The sequence below is a fragment of the Dama dama genome, chromosome 20, assembly GCF_033118175.1.
Source record: "Dama dama isolate Ldn47 chromosome 20, ASM3311817v1, whole genome shotgun sequence".
NCBI classification, from domain to species: Eukaryota; Metazoa; Chordata; class Mammalia; order Artiodactyla; family Cervidae; genus Dama; species Dama dama.
Window position 1 is genome coordinate 44,001,993 of NC_083700.1, and position 14,865 is coordinate 44,016,857.

General features: G+C 38.6%; 1 protein-coding gene across 2 annotated transcripts in view; it reads right to left on the reverse strand.

The window, feature by feature from the left end:
* Positions 1-996: 996 nt before the first annotated feature.
* Positions 997-14,865, reverse strand: part of PLPPR4 (phospholipid phosphatase related 4) — a 48,028-nt gene continuing 34,159 nt past the window's right edge. Inside the window, exons 3-7 of one of the 2 annotated variants that reach the window (XM_061119977.1) lie at positions 13,231-13,360; positions 10,915-11,110; positions 9,086-9,143; positions 8,174-8,347; positions 997-3,022 (exon numbers count right to left, since the gene is read on the reverse strand). In XM_061119977.1, coding sequence (XP_060975960.1) covers positions 1,694-3,022; positions 8,174-8,347; positions 9,086-9,143; positions 10,915-11,110; positions 13,231-13,360 — 1,887 coding nt within the window. In that variant the 3' untranslated portion in view covers positions 997-1,693. The remainder of the gene's footprint in view (positions 3,023-8,173; positions 8,348-9,085; positions 9,144-10,914; positions 11,111-13,230; positions 13,361-14,865) is intronic. The other variant, XM_061119978.1, reaches the window with a different exon arrangement.

Genomic DNA, 14,865 nt, shown 5'->3' on the forward strand with positions numbered 1-14,865 from the left:
TGCCATAGGAGGTTGGTTACTCTAGAAAGCTCTGCCCTTTTCCATTAGAAGTTGATTAAGAATGTGGTCTACTCATCTCTAAACAAGTACTTCTGTTCTCAGTGAAAACTGAACTGAGATCAGATTAACCAGCATTGTTGTTACCTTTTGTCCCCGTGGCAATTATGAGATGTACATCAGAATTCTTAAGAAATGGTGTAAAAAGGTTAAATGCAAAATTACAAGAACCAAATATTTCTTCATACTTAAAATTTTAAGTTGGAAAAACACCTCAAAATGTTTGCTTTTACTTTCTTCTGACTGGCAATATTGGTTTCCATTGATTTAAGTTGAAGGCTTCATTCAGGATAGGTAGCGAAAACTGTTATTTGTACGTTGAGCACAAAAACTGTGCCTATCTATTTTGAAGAAATACATTCTTAATGTATACTCTGAGATATTTTTACTTATCAATTTTCATTTTTTTTTGTCAGATTCATCCTGTTAGTATACAAATAACAAAATATTTTAGAGAAGATGGCAAAACCCAACCACTGTGACTCTAATTAACTGGTTATCAAGATATCAAAAAATGTTAATAATCTGGAAGAAAATGAAAATTTTGGATTACTTAAATTAGAAATTTAAGCCCGCTGGCTGGAAACACCTAAGGTTAACATATGATCAACACTGCTGGCAGTGTAACCCACAGTGTCAAGTTTTGGTTCATATTTCTTGTTTATAAATTCACAGCAGTATATTTTACTCAAGGAATATCAACTGTTATTTTTGCGTTAAAAACAGAACATGCCTATAATTTAAAAAATTTAAATCAATAAATAAAGGAGAAGCCATAAAATGCAAAATATGATCACATCAATTTTAAAAAACTCTTAAAATAATATCTTTAAATTATGCAAATGTACTCACTAAAAACAGATTTTTCATTAGCAGTAACTTGAAATAAAAAGTAAGCAGCAAAAAGCTATGCAGAAAAGTACTGGTTGTTCCCTTTCACTGAAAATATCCTTATAAATCTTTGTTGTTGAAGAAAGCAAAATTTTGAAGAAATGCACAAAACCTTTTCATTTTTTGACTGACGGAGCCACTACAGAGAAGCTTCAGGGTGTCCTATTCTAACACAAAGAAGCCAACATCTTCTTAATAACAGTAGCATTTCTTTGACAAGGAATTGCACACCACTATTTCACAGCTAAATAGAAATTGAGAGTTTACACCATATATGTACTATAATAATCAGCACCAGCCATACTGAGCTTTTGGTGCAGATTCTGCAAAATGAATATATAATACTGCATGGCCTCTGCTGTAGGGAAAACGTGTGTTCTGGATTCCCACAGCTAATTATAAAGAAAGAACCCTAAAGTTGGCACATTCAGGAAGTACAATAGTATACACTGAAGGAAACTGCTTTCTTTTGATACTGCCCTCTGCAGCCGTTTTGCGTTTGAAGGTAAGTCTTAGGAAGAGTCTTCACATTATCACACGAGTTAGGTTCTTGCATTGTGCTTTTCCCTTCCCTTGATGTGAAGTCTGCAAGCTTGGGTGGAATAGTTCTCGAGTGTCAGTGAGTCGCAGGCTGATGATGGATAATCTAGTTTGGTGAGAAGGTTCCCCATTCGCTGGAACAGAGCACTGGTAGAATCAACACGTGGTCTCTTGGGGTGACCCAAGTGATTTGAATGACCATCCCTCAATCCTTATAAGCCCGTGTGGGGGAGGTTCCTTTGTAGAAGATATTCCTCGTGTTTTCGGGGCTGTTGCTCCTTTCAGGGATTAAAATGATGTTGCCCTTTCTCCGCAGGGTGGAGTCGCGGGAGGAAGAAATGGACAGAGTCTCTGAGCCGACTTCGCTGCCCTCTACCGGGGTGACGCGGATGGTGGTGATTCCGTGGTGGTGATGCTCACTGTTGTCTATGTTGCTTCTCTTTCGATCTCCGGAACCAAAACTGTCTTTCAGGGACTCACAGCTTTCTGAGTCCCTGTTGAGATCGTTGAGCTCATACGTTTGGCGAAGGCTGCCCTTTTCAGGGGCTTTCCATTTCCAGGAGCCACTGCCTTCGCCTTCGGTGGACGGGATCTGTATGATGGGCCTGTTGTTCTCCGGGTGGGCCTCGACCCTCACGATCCCACTGGGCTCGTGGTCTGTCAGGGTTTTGTAGCGGATGGAGCCGGTGCAGGAGACCGTGCTGCCTTCAGTGTTCTTGGGGCTGCTTTGGAGGACACCCTGCTGCTTGGACATGGCTATGACCTGCATGATGCGAGGCTGGCTGTTGCTTCTGTTACAAGCCACGGTCTTCTCCGCGGCTTTCAGCCACTTGGCCCGGGCAGAGCTGCTTTTGGGGGAGGTGCTTATGTTTTCCTGCGTCTCTTCAGGGATGTGTACTAACTGTGAGGACCCGGGGCGGGATTGAATGGATACTCTTGGTCCCCCAGGCATGCTGTTGTTACACCCAGGGACGGTGCCAGGCTGGATCTTGAGGTACTGATTGCTGCCGGGAGCGTGGTGGTCTCCATTGACCCCCACCCTGGACGGCTCCGAGCTTGATCTCATTTCAATGGATCTGGGTGGTGACTGTCCCGGCTCGGTCTCTATAACCTGCAGAGACAGCTTCCGGCTTTCATTCTTATTCTTCCACTGGGTGAGGAGCTGCTTGGATCTAGCAGAATCCATCGAGGCATGAATGGTGGCGTTTCTTCTCACAGGGTCTTCCACGGATGGGGTGTTGGCTCTAGGCAAGGTATTGCTGAAGGTAACCATGTTCTCCTTCCCCATGGGGCTCCGTGGAGTGATGATTTCTACATCTGCATTTGCCCTTTTGAGGTTGGTCAAGGAGCTAGCATCTCTATGGTTTCGGTTAAGGATGCCTTCAGTGTGAGCAATTCCGTCAGTGCTGCTACCATTTTTAGCAGATAAAACTCGGCTGGGGTCTTGATTGAGGTCTGTCAGAGACCTGAGGGCTTCTCTGTGCTGAAACACACTCTCTTCACTAGGCAGAAAATTCCCCACAGCATACAGACCCTAGTGTTGGGAGAAACAATAAACATCAGGCACTAGGAGACACGGTTACTGAGAGTTTGCATTGGAGGATGTAGTGAGGCACATAAAGATTGTTCTCTATACACCACTGACTAACACAAATAACCAAAACTAAAAGTACAATTACTCAGGAAATAGTTGTAAGTTACACCATCAGCCATGGAACTAACTCTTCAGAACTATAAAGTCCATTATTTTTCATTATTAGTTGGATTTTCTCTCCTTTCTCCATCCCACCGGATGTTTTGGATAATCTTATCCTCTGTTTTGAGAAAAGAAGTCAGACAATGAGAGAAATAAGGGCATTCTTATGTTTCTCTTTTTAAAATTTACTTTTCAACTAGATGAAAATTGCTTTACACTGTTGTGTTGGTCTCTGCCATGCAACAACGTGAATCAACCATCTTCTGTTTTTTCAAAGCAATTCATTTTTCTGGATTTATGAACTGCTTGTTGAGTGACAACTCAGATGGCTTAACTGATGTATTTTACCTTCCATTTTCAATCATACCTCCTGATGGTATGATTGTATCATACCATTCAATCATACCTGCATGTGGAAATGGAGAACAACAAATCATTCATAAAATATGACATAGGTTTTGTAGTGAAGTCAGAGACACACATCTTCTCAGCTGACATGGAGCTCAGCCCTATGTGTGGAGCATTTTACAGAGTGTTCTGGGAAAAGAGGGCAGAAACTGTCCCTATATTTTGTTCTAAGTTCTTTTCCAACTAAAATCTGATCTTAAATTTTGAAAGTAATATTTGATCAACTCAGTATTATTACACTAAACTTGAGCTGAGTTTTATTTAATCTTGTCTTCATACTCAGGTGATCAATTTTTTTTTTAATTTGGGGGATAAAAATCTGATAAAGGCTAAAGTTCAGATTCAGAATTTTAAACTTTTGACATGTAGGAGATCTAATCCCTGCTGAATTTTCAGTTTTTGAGATGCTTAGTTTAGAGATAAGAGCCAGAAGCAGATAACTATTTGTGTGTTAATCTCAACAGAAAGGAGCCACTGTCTAATTTTCAGATCAAACCAAAGGAATTCCACGGATGTGATATTTTGTAGAGTGCCTAACAATGAGCAAGGGCATTGGTTTAGAATGGAAAAATTAATAATTTCAGGACAGAGTGTAAACAGGAGCAGAATAAAGTCAGGCTTCTCCCTCTCCAAGTATTTTAATTCCTGGCTAAAATCTTCTTCTAAATAATACCTATCTATGCTCGCACTACAAAAGTTTTCAGGGTAAACAGTCTTTACCTTATGTTCCATTGATAATTGTATTTAAAGTCATAAGTCTAGGACCATCTTCCACAAGACTGTACATCAGTTCAGTTCAGTCACTCAATCATGTCCAACTCTTTGAGACCCCATGGACTCTAGCACGCCAGGCCTCCCTGTCCATCACCAACTCCCGAAGTTTACTCAAACTCATGTCCATCGAGTCAGTGATGCCATCCAGTCATATCATCCTCTGTCATCCCCTTCTCCTCCCGTCTTCAATCTTTCCCAACATCAGGGTCTTTTCCATGAGTCAGTCCTTCACATACAGTGGCCAAAGAATTAGAGTTTCAGCTTCAACATTAGTCTTCCAGTGAACACTCAGGACTAATTTCCTTTAGGATGGACTGATTGTATCTCCTTGATGTCCAAGGGACTCTCAAGAGTCTTCTCCAACACCACAGTTAAAAGAATTCTGTGGTGCTAAGCTTTCTTTATAGTCCAACTCTTACATCCATACATGACCTCTGGAAAAACCACAGCCTTGACTAGATGGACTTTCATTGGCAAAGTATTGTCTCTGCTTTTCAATATGCTGTCTAGGTTGGTCATAACTTTTCTTCCAAGGAGCATGCATCTTTTAATTTCATGGCTGTAGTCACCATCTGCAGTGATTTTGGAGCCCCCAAAAATAAGGTGTGTCACTGTTTCCCTATCTATTTGCCATGAAGTGATGGGACCAGATGCCATGATCTTAGTTTTCTGAATGTTGAACTTTAAGCCAACTTTTTCACTCTCCTCTTTCACTTTCATCAAGAGGCTCTTTAATTCCTCTTCACTTTCTGCCATTAAGGGTGGTATCATCTGCATATCTGAGGTTATTGATATTTCTCTCCTGGCAATCTTGATTCCAGCTTGTGCTTCATCCAGCCCAGCATTTCTCATGATATGCCCTGCATGTAAGTTAAATAAGCAGGGTGACAATATACAGCCTTGACATACTCCTTTTCCTACTTGGAACCAGTCTGTTGGTCCATGTCCAGTTCTAACTTTTGCTTCCTGACCTGCATACAGATTTCTCAAGAGTCAGGTCCAGTGGTCTGGTATTCCCATCTCTTTCAGAATTTTCCACAATTTATTGTGATCCACACAATCAAAGGCTTTGGCATAGTCAATAAAGCAGAAATAAATGTTTTTCTGGAACTCTCTTGCTTTTCTGATGATCCAACGGATGTTGGCAATTTGATCTCTGGTTCCTCTGCCTTTTCTAAATCCAGCTTGAACATTTGGAAGTTCATGGTTCACATACTGCTGAAGCCTGGCTTGGAGAATTTTGAGCATTACTTTACTAGCGTGTGAGATGAGTGCAACTGTGTGGTAGTTTGAGCATTCTTTGGCATTGCCTTTCTTTGGGACTGGAATGAAAACTGACCTTTTCCATTCCTGTGGCCACTGCTAGTTTTCCAAATTTGCTGGCATATTGAGTGCAGCACTTTCACAGCGTCACCTTTTAGGATTTGAAATAGCTCAACTGGAATTCCATCACCTCCACTAGCTTTGTTCGTAGTGATGCTTTCTAAGGCCCACTTGACTTCACATCCCAGGATGTCTGGCTCTAGGTGAGTGATCACACCATCGTGATTATCTGGGTCATGAAGATCTTTTTTGTACAGCTCTTCTGTGTATTCTTGCCACCTCTTTAATATCTTCTGCTTCTGTTAGGTCCTTACCATTTCTGTCCTTTATTGAGCCCATCTTTGCATAAATGTTCCCTTGGTGTCTCTAATTTTCTTGAAAAGATCTCTATTCTTTCCCATTCTATTGTTTTCCTCTATTTCTTTGCACTAACCACTGAGGTAGGCTTTCTTATCTCTCCTTGCTATTCTTTGGAACTCTGTATTCAAATGGGTATATCTTTCCTTCTCCTTTGCTTTTCATTTCTCTTCTTTTCACAGCTATAACCTCTACCTACATTGTTCGAAATTCAATGCCCAGAACTCAGCTTAATAGTTGTTTGATTCCTTGTTATGATATGAGGCAAATAGTTATCATCCTCATTTTATAGATGAAGAATCAGGCTTCTGAATGGGTACAAAATTGGCCAAATAGCAGAAAAACTGAGATTCGAGCCCAAACCCTTGGACTCCAAGACACCATGAAAAGCAGACATGTACAAAAGCAATGCATGAACTGGAGAGTGACAGTTCTCAGTTTTATTCTGTAACACTTGTTGCCAGTGAAACCCCAGGGACAACCCAGGTTTATGCACAGTTCCTGGCACACCAATTTTCATTTGATGACTTTCTCCTTCACTGAAGAAAGTATGAGTAGGAAGTATGAGATCTGAAGTGACAATCCTGTCTATGCCACTAGTATATAAAAATGAAAAAAAGTAAATCATTGCTCACTTTAGTACGTTTCCTGTTTTTGTAAGCATTTTTTTTATTAATGCTTTTCACAAGTATTCCAAGATCACAAGATTTAGAACTGCTCCAACAGACAGTTAATTTTTATTTCTCTGTAGATCCTCTTAGTTTCTTTCATCATTGCCTTTTCCTCTGCATGCCACTTGCATATTGGTGATTTCCTGGCTCCTTTTATTCTTAGGACCTGGTAATTTTATATACTCCCATAACTATAATGTTATTTCCACCTATAATGTCCGTGATTTCCAAATCTATCTTCCATCAGTCATTGCTCCTTTAAGCTCCAGATCCAACTATTCAACTGCCTATTGATCTTTAAATTGAGCTTGTACACATCTATTCAGTCAACTAATGAAGTCACCATCTGCCAGTCTTCCAAACTAGAAACCTGGCCATTATCTCTCATTCCTTCTGTTCCCTCACCCTCCACAAAGACTTGATCATTGATATGTCCATCTTTTTGCATATGTAATTTCTTCAGCTTGAATGCCCTCCTCCTTTCTTTACCCTAAGAAACTCTCATGTTTTAAAAACATGAGTATAACTCTATGAAGCCTTCCTTGGCTTCCTTAGGCAGTTTGCTATCCTCAAAGTACTTTGTTTATACCCTCGTTTGTCATTTAACATATTGTAATCATTTATACTTTTCTTAATCTTTGCACTGTAAACTCATAAATGATATATCTTATTTATCAGTGCTGTGATGCTCAGTATAGTACCTGGCACAGATCAGATTTTGAATAAATGTAAAGGTAATGGATGCATGAATGAAATGGACAATTTCAGTTCCCTTATGCTGAAGATATTTCCCTTAAAGGAAGATCAGGTTTGGAAATGAAGGTTGCTAAAGAATTCAATGGGACTCCTCAGGTGGCACAGTGGTAAAGAATCCACCTGCCAATGCAGGTGGGAAGAGATGTGGGTTCAGCTCCTGGGTTGGGAAGATCCCCTGGAGAAGGAAATGGCAACTGAAGCCAGTATTCTTGCCTAAGAAATCCCATGGACAGAGGAGCCTAGCGGGCTACAGTTCACAGGGTCGCAAAGAGTCAGACATGACTGAGTACACACACACACAAAGAATTAAATGTTAGCTGGATTATAGTAATATCCAGGTGCCACATTTGTGTTATTGGGCAAAGTATATAATTTTTCCATTAAACTTCTACTCTCTTTAACTTACTTTCCTCATCTATAAAATTATACTAGTAATAGTAGTCCTTGACTTTTTTTGGTGGGAGAGTGATAAGGAAAAATGTGATAATCTTTCTAAAATCCCCTTTTCTAGCCCAAGGTATGAGTTTAATAAATTATTTTACTGAAAGTAGAATATTTGTTTTGGCTTAGAATGGGGAAGGAGTCAGGAATTTCCTCATAGATATAAACTATATTGGAAGTAAATTATTACAGTGCAAGACATTCTGTGCATATTTTCCTTTTTAAACTGTGCTTTGTTGAATAATAGTAAATTATTTACCAAGTACAGAGCAATTCCTCCTCCTATTAAAAAGCCACAGTAGACATCAACCGGGTGATTCTTATACTGAGTTATCCGTGTTAGCCCACAGATGATTCCACAGATGATAAAGGTGAAGACCAAGAGAGGTTTCAGAAGCTTAGAGGAATCCGTTAGTGTGGAATTGAAGTACATCTTTAAAAAAGGAAAGAACTGGGGTAAGTATGTTTAAAAGGTCATTTTTTTTCTATTCAATTATAATCAAATAAAAAGGTAAGCTCAGATCTCTGATACACTTGATGTCAATTTTACTATTTATTTCCCCCTGCTATGGCTAATTTCTGTACCTGAAAAAAAAGGAATGTCTGACAAAATTCATCAAATAAATAACAGACCTCTTATGTGATTACACAAAAGTTTGGAAAAAAATTAAAGCAGTAGAATTAGCCAGATAACTGGTTAATCTCCAAGGTTACTTGTCACTTAATTTCAATCCATTTTTTCACATAAAATCTAATAAACTATTATATTAATAAGATATAGTGACAATTCATTGCAGAGCATTCTTCAACTTACACTCACTTAGAATTTGCTGTTACATAATGATTGAAATGAAAGTGTGTGCTGTGTATGTATATACTTAACACAATTCTTTCAGTTTTACAGTTTTTAACATTCATGTAGTTCACAATACTCTCTCATGAAGTATAATATCACATTAAGGAGATACAAGGCTAAATGAATATTATGACTGTGTCAAAAATTACCTTACTATTATATTGTTTACAGTAGCATCTAAATTCTATTTTTTATGCCATTATACTCTTCTGTTATTACCCAGCTATAATATAATCTAATTAGAGTTTGGAGACAACACTTATTTCTCTGATTTTCTCTAGGACACAGTTTGATGAACAAGACCCAGTTACTTACCGAAACGTACACAGCTGCAAAGGCAGCAAGGGTCGCATGTTGAGAAGGGAATGATTTTCTGCCAAAGGAAGAAGTCAGATTATGCCTTCTATTTCTGACATGCTGCTAACAATTATCACAAGAACACTGAGTGGTTAAAATGTTCAATTAAAAAGCCACAAGGTAATAAGCAATAACTTTAATTTCGGTTTGGTTTTCTGGAGAAAGATCTGAGTGATAAAATAAACACTGTTAATCACCATTAGTATTAAAGAAGAGTAGTGATATACTTTCCAATATAAAGTGTTAGCTTTCTTAAGGGATCACTTCTTTACACCACTGGAATGCTGGTTGAAAGTGGAAATGGAGTGGAAAGCATTATAACTGTTTATTGGTATTATAATTATGTCAGGTTAAAGTAAAAGCCTATAAAACCTAAGATTTTAATGCCTTTAAACTTTCTCTATGCCCCTAAATATATGGTTTCATTTACATAAATATTTAAAAGAATAATTATTTTCTCGCAGTAGTGGGTCTAGAAGTGTTTTTTACACTTTAGAAAGCATAGGGGTAAAAAATCTAATTTTAGCAAAATGTTTCTCTACCCCACTTTAAAATGACTATTATCTCAAGAATCACAAAGTATATTGTTTTGTTAAATAAGAAGCAAGGTGGGAGAGGTAGAACAGAGGATTGTGAAAGATAGAAGGAGAACAGAGAATTTTTAATGAATAAAAAATGGGAAAAAATTTGGTTTTATTAATGACCTACTAATTATTTGGTACCCAATAAAAAGGACTACTATTCAACACAGACATGATAATATAGAAAAACTGAGAAAGAATACAGAATATAGGTCTTAAATGTAAGTTCAAAATTAATTGAATTGAATGGACTATATATATATAATTATATAATATCAGGTTCTGATTCTTCAAGTGTATTTAACTTATTTTTGACTATTAAATCAATCTTTGGTAACTGACTGAATGAAAAATAAAATTCTTATATCAGTCTTTTGCTGCCTTCACCCTTCTGTAATTTATTTCTTATGAACTTCTCTTGCCATCTAAGTTTCTTTCTTTTTTTTTTTTTTTATTGATTGAAAACAGTTTAATGCCTTGGTAGTTTCTTGAGCTTTTCAGTTTTTATTTTCTGAAATGCAAGGTCAGGACCTGTACAGACTTTCTGGGTTTATTCAAAGAAGACACATGTAATCTTAGATGCTATTTCTTTTAAAACTCTATCAAAAGGAAAATTCATATGATTTCTTTTTTAATAAAATATGTAATGGAGCTGGAAATATATATAGTCTTCTACTTAAATCACTACATGACACATACTGATTATAAGCCATGACTAACTAAAAACATCTAAAATAAACCAATTTGTGATAACCTAAACCCATAATTCAATCCCTGGGTTGGGAAGATCCCCTGGAAAAGGAAATGGCAACCCACTCCAGTACTTTTGCCTAGAAAATTCCATGAATGGAGGAGGCTGGTGGGCTACAGTCCATGGGGTCGCAAAGAGTTGGATACAACTGAGCGACTTCACTTTCTTTCTTTCTAAACCCATAATTAGTATAGAGGAGATCATAGAACATGACTGGGGTTTGGTGATATGAAGATGAGCAGAATGAATATGGGGCTGAAATTTGGAGAGAGAGGAGCTGGAATGAGCCACCAATGGGTTTCTGTGGTATCATCCCTAAAGAGATCACTGAATTGAAAAGAAAAATACAATCCAAGTCATTGTGATTGAAAAGTGTATGCCTATGATGATACCCCAAGCTATTAATGAACAATGAAAACATCAACATGGAAGTATTCATAATCTCCATTTATAACCTGCCACTGTTGATAACTGTAAGGTCTGATCCTGAGCAAATATCTTCTACAATGTAGGAATTCTCTTTGCAAGACACATTCAGAGAGGTATAGTTTGGCTTGCACACAGTCAGAAAGTACGGTGCCTGGTAGCCTGTGGAGAGCTGGATGATGTCTGTGATAAGAGCTGTAGAGCAGAGTCCAAAGACATGAACACCTAAAAGGAAAAGGAAAGAGCCTGTCACCAAGCTGGCTCTTGATGCCAATGTGGTGCCATCATCAGTCTTGCGTATTACACATTAACATGACAACCTTGAGATCTACTGTGATCATTTTCTCTGGGTTTATTTCAGGAAGATAGTAAAGACAATTTCTAAACTTCCAAACAGATGCTGAAGGCAATGAGTATCTCCAAAGTCATCATTTGAAGGATTTTTGTCTGTTTGGTTATATCATGCCAACTCTTAATATTATCAACTGTAGGTCACTTGACAGATACCTGGAACATGTTAAGGTGACAACTGTGTGATTTGAGAAGGATTCAGTACAGGGAATGAAGCAAAATTCAAAATCACTGTAAACTGCTTAGCAGAATTGTGCTTCCAGGGCTCTCTCCCCAGGAGTTCCTCACCCCAGCCACAGTAGGCAAACCCTATGGGTTTGGTTCCTGGTATGACTACCTACAGATGACGAGCATACCAGGAATGTTAATTAAAACAGAGAAAACAGCAAGCCGGCCCTATGGTGAAAGCAATAATCATACCAGTACCAGGCTGTGGGAGGCTTCCTTCATTTTGGAATGCAGAAATGACATTCTTAAATCTCTTGATTAAATTCTTTCTTTTCTCTTCTGGGACCAGTTTGAAACCATAAACAGACAAATCTTGATGCAGGCTTGTACATTCGAACTCCATTCTTGCTTTGGCTTCCTTGCCTGGTCTTATCTTTGGGAGTCTAGCCCACCTGCTCCCTCTACACCCTGGAGTCATTCTGACTTGAGAGTCTGGATTCTGATTCATGATTTGCTCATAGAAATCACTGTGACAGGCAGCCAGGTAACCCAACAGTGTTCTCCTTCTGGTCTGGCCCCTTTTGCATTTTCCTTCTCTGCTTGTTGTCACCTAACAATCACTCTCCCAGTGTTTGTGGCCCTGGACCTTTATTTCTACATTCTAACTCCTAGCAGCATGTAAGATCTTGGGGAGGAGTATGGGTAAGTGAGGAAACCTACCCATCTCTAGGCCCCCAGGGCATGGGCGTGGTTGACTCTGGGACTGGGTTCTCCAGGATAAGATGGAGCATCGTCAGTCATGAGGTTTTTCAGAGAGGTTATGTGCCCCTTTGCCACAGCATTGTGTTACATTAGGAAAACTTCCTCTGAGAACAGCTAGATGTCCTGAAGTTTTACTCCTTGGTCTTAGTTCATGATCCTGGTAAGGGGATTATTCTTGCCGTACAGTCTTTGTGGAGCAAAAATGTGCCTTTTTTAGTGCGGCAGAGTCAAGGGTATGATTTAGACCAGATTTTTTTCTCCAGTGGAAGAGATGATGGTACTTAATTTTCTATTAGGTATTAAATAAAGCTACCTATTCCTTTGAACTGAGAGGTTACAGGTGAAAATAACTTTTTATTGATTTACTGGGAATGATTTAAAACATTCACAGTGGTGTGATGTACTATGGCTTGACTTTTCAATTCAGTTAAAAAGAAAGGTCTGTGACTCAAATAATATTAAGATAGTCACATGCTAATCAGAAGAGATGAAGGTTTAGATGCTGATTTGACTTTGATACAGGCCTATGGATTTTCTGCAGGTCTTAGAAAAATAGGAGGTAGAGTTAGATGATATAACCAAGGAAAAACAGCCTTGATGCTGTACTGCTTGGTGACATTTCCACAGACAGTAACTTCTGGATGAAAACACCTCAGGACAATTGACATGGAATCACTGATGCAGCTAACGTAATTTCTGAAGGGTTATCCATTTATATTGGTCTGCTGATATTTATTCTCCATTTTAAAAAATGAACCCAGATCCAAGAAACCATTTTAAAGTAAATTCATGATTCTACCAGAGCTAAGACAAAAATAAACTGAAATGCATGGCATGCTGGCTCTCAAAACAAGGACTATAACTATAAATAACACATTGTGGATACAAAACTTAAATTAGGGTGTTTTTAACAGTTTTTATTTTTTTTATTTTTGTATGATGTAAAATTCATCATGTACCTGACATTATGCATCTAAATTACAGCTTTAAAGACAATGCCTGTAATTAAATATAACATTTCTATTTGAAAAACATTTTCTTTCTTTGTGGTTTCCCACACCTACCAACGAATCTGACGGCTCTTCTAAGGAAAGAGTTGAAGTTGCAGCCTCCAGCGTTAATGTTGGGCTCCAGGCCAACCCCATTCCTTCTTTTGGACAGACAACAGTAGAGGATTCCTTCCCCTACCATAATCTGCGAAGACAAGAGGGTGTTCAAAATGGATTCAATGGGTGCAGATGAATTATATAAGTTATCTCTTACGTATGTATGCTCAGTTGCTCAGTTGTGTCTGACTCCTTTGAGCCCGCTAGACTCCTCTGTCCATGGGATTTTTCAGGCAAGAATACTGGAGTGAGTTGCCACTTCCTTCTAATGGGGAAGTTATCTCTTCACATGCCATCAATCAAATTAAGTAAAGATGTACCTTTTGCAGGCATTTTAGAGATGGGAGGATTTCTCCTGAGCATTTGCGGAAGCAGTGAGAAGTCATCAGGGCATTGTAACTAACGTTGTTAGATCTTCTGTGCTCCTACATACTGGTCAAAATTGTGATAGCATCCTGGCATTGCAATGTGGTTGCAGCACCCAGACTTTGGCCCTATTCCCAACAATACCCAGTGTTACCGAGCTGCTTAATCACATGGTGACTGATTCTGCTCTGACACTTAGAATCTTGACATTTTATCCTTAAAACCATGAAAACAAGGAGAGAAAAAAATAAGTAGCAAAGTTAGAATCAGGAATATTTTATTAGCATATTATTTCAATAAAATAATTTGGGATTGGGCAGAAGGATCACCCATGTAAAGCAGACATGAAAGTAGAAAGGTTCAATCTAAAGCAGAGCTATCTGCTAAAATTTTCTGTGATGATGGACACATTTTCTGCTTTATCCAATATGGTAGCCACTATTGAGCACTTGAAATAGCACTGTTGGCTATTGAGCACTTGACATTTTTTTCCTACTGAAGTTGAGGGGTTGAAGTTTTAACTTCATTTTACTGTACTTAATTATTTAAAATGTAAATCAATCAGATTTAAAATGTAATAGCCACATGTGGCTAGTAACTATCTTATTGGAGAATGTAGATTATAAGAGAATCTATCTAGGTAAGCAGCAACATTTGGGTGAAAGTGCTCCAGGACAACTGAAATAGAATTTGATGTGGTTAATTTCTGAAGAGTTATCCATTCATACTGAGTAATGCTGAGTAATGGTGGTTCGGCGGTAAAGAATCCTCCTGCAATGCCGGAGACTGCCTACAGTGTAGGAGACATGGGTTCAATCCTGGGTAGGGAAGGTCCCCTGGAGAAGGAAATGGCAACCCACTCCAGTTGCCTGGGAAATCCCATGGACAAAGGAGTCTGGTGGGCTATAGTTCATGGGTCCAAGAATCACACAACTTAGCAACTATACCACCACCACTACCAGTGAGTAATACGTCTTAAGAATGAAATATTTAGAAAATGTGTTTTCAGTAAACAGAGGACCATACTTATGATAAGGAACAGCACACTTGCTGTTGGATTCTAAGACACAGGACATCAGTGAAAAACTCAATACGTTTAGGCATCATTTCCTTCAAGAACTTTCCCTTGAAATCCCTTACTATATCCTAAATTGAATTATGCCCCCTTCTATGTGGCTCCCTTAGTATCTTGTCCTTCTCTATAGCACAGCTTGATTATTTCTCACT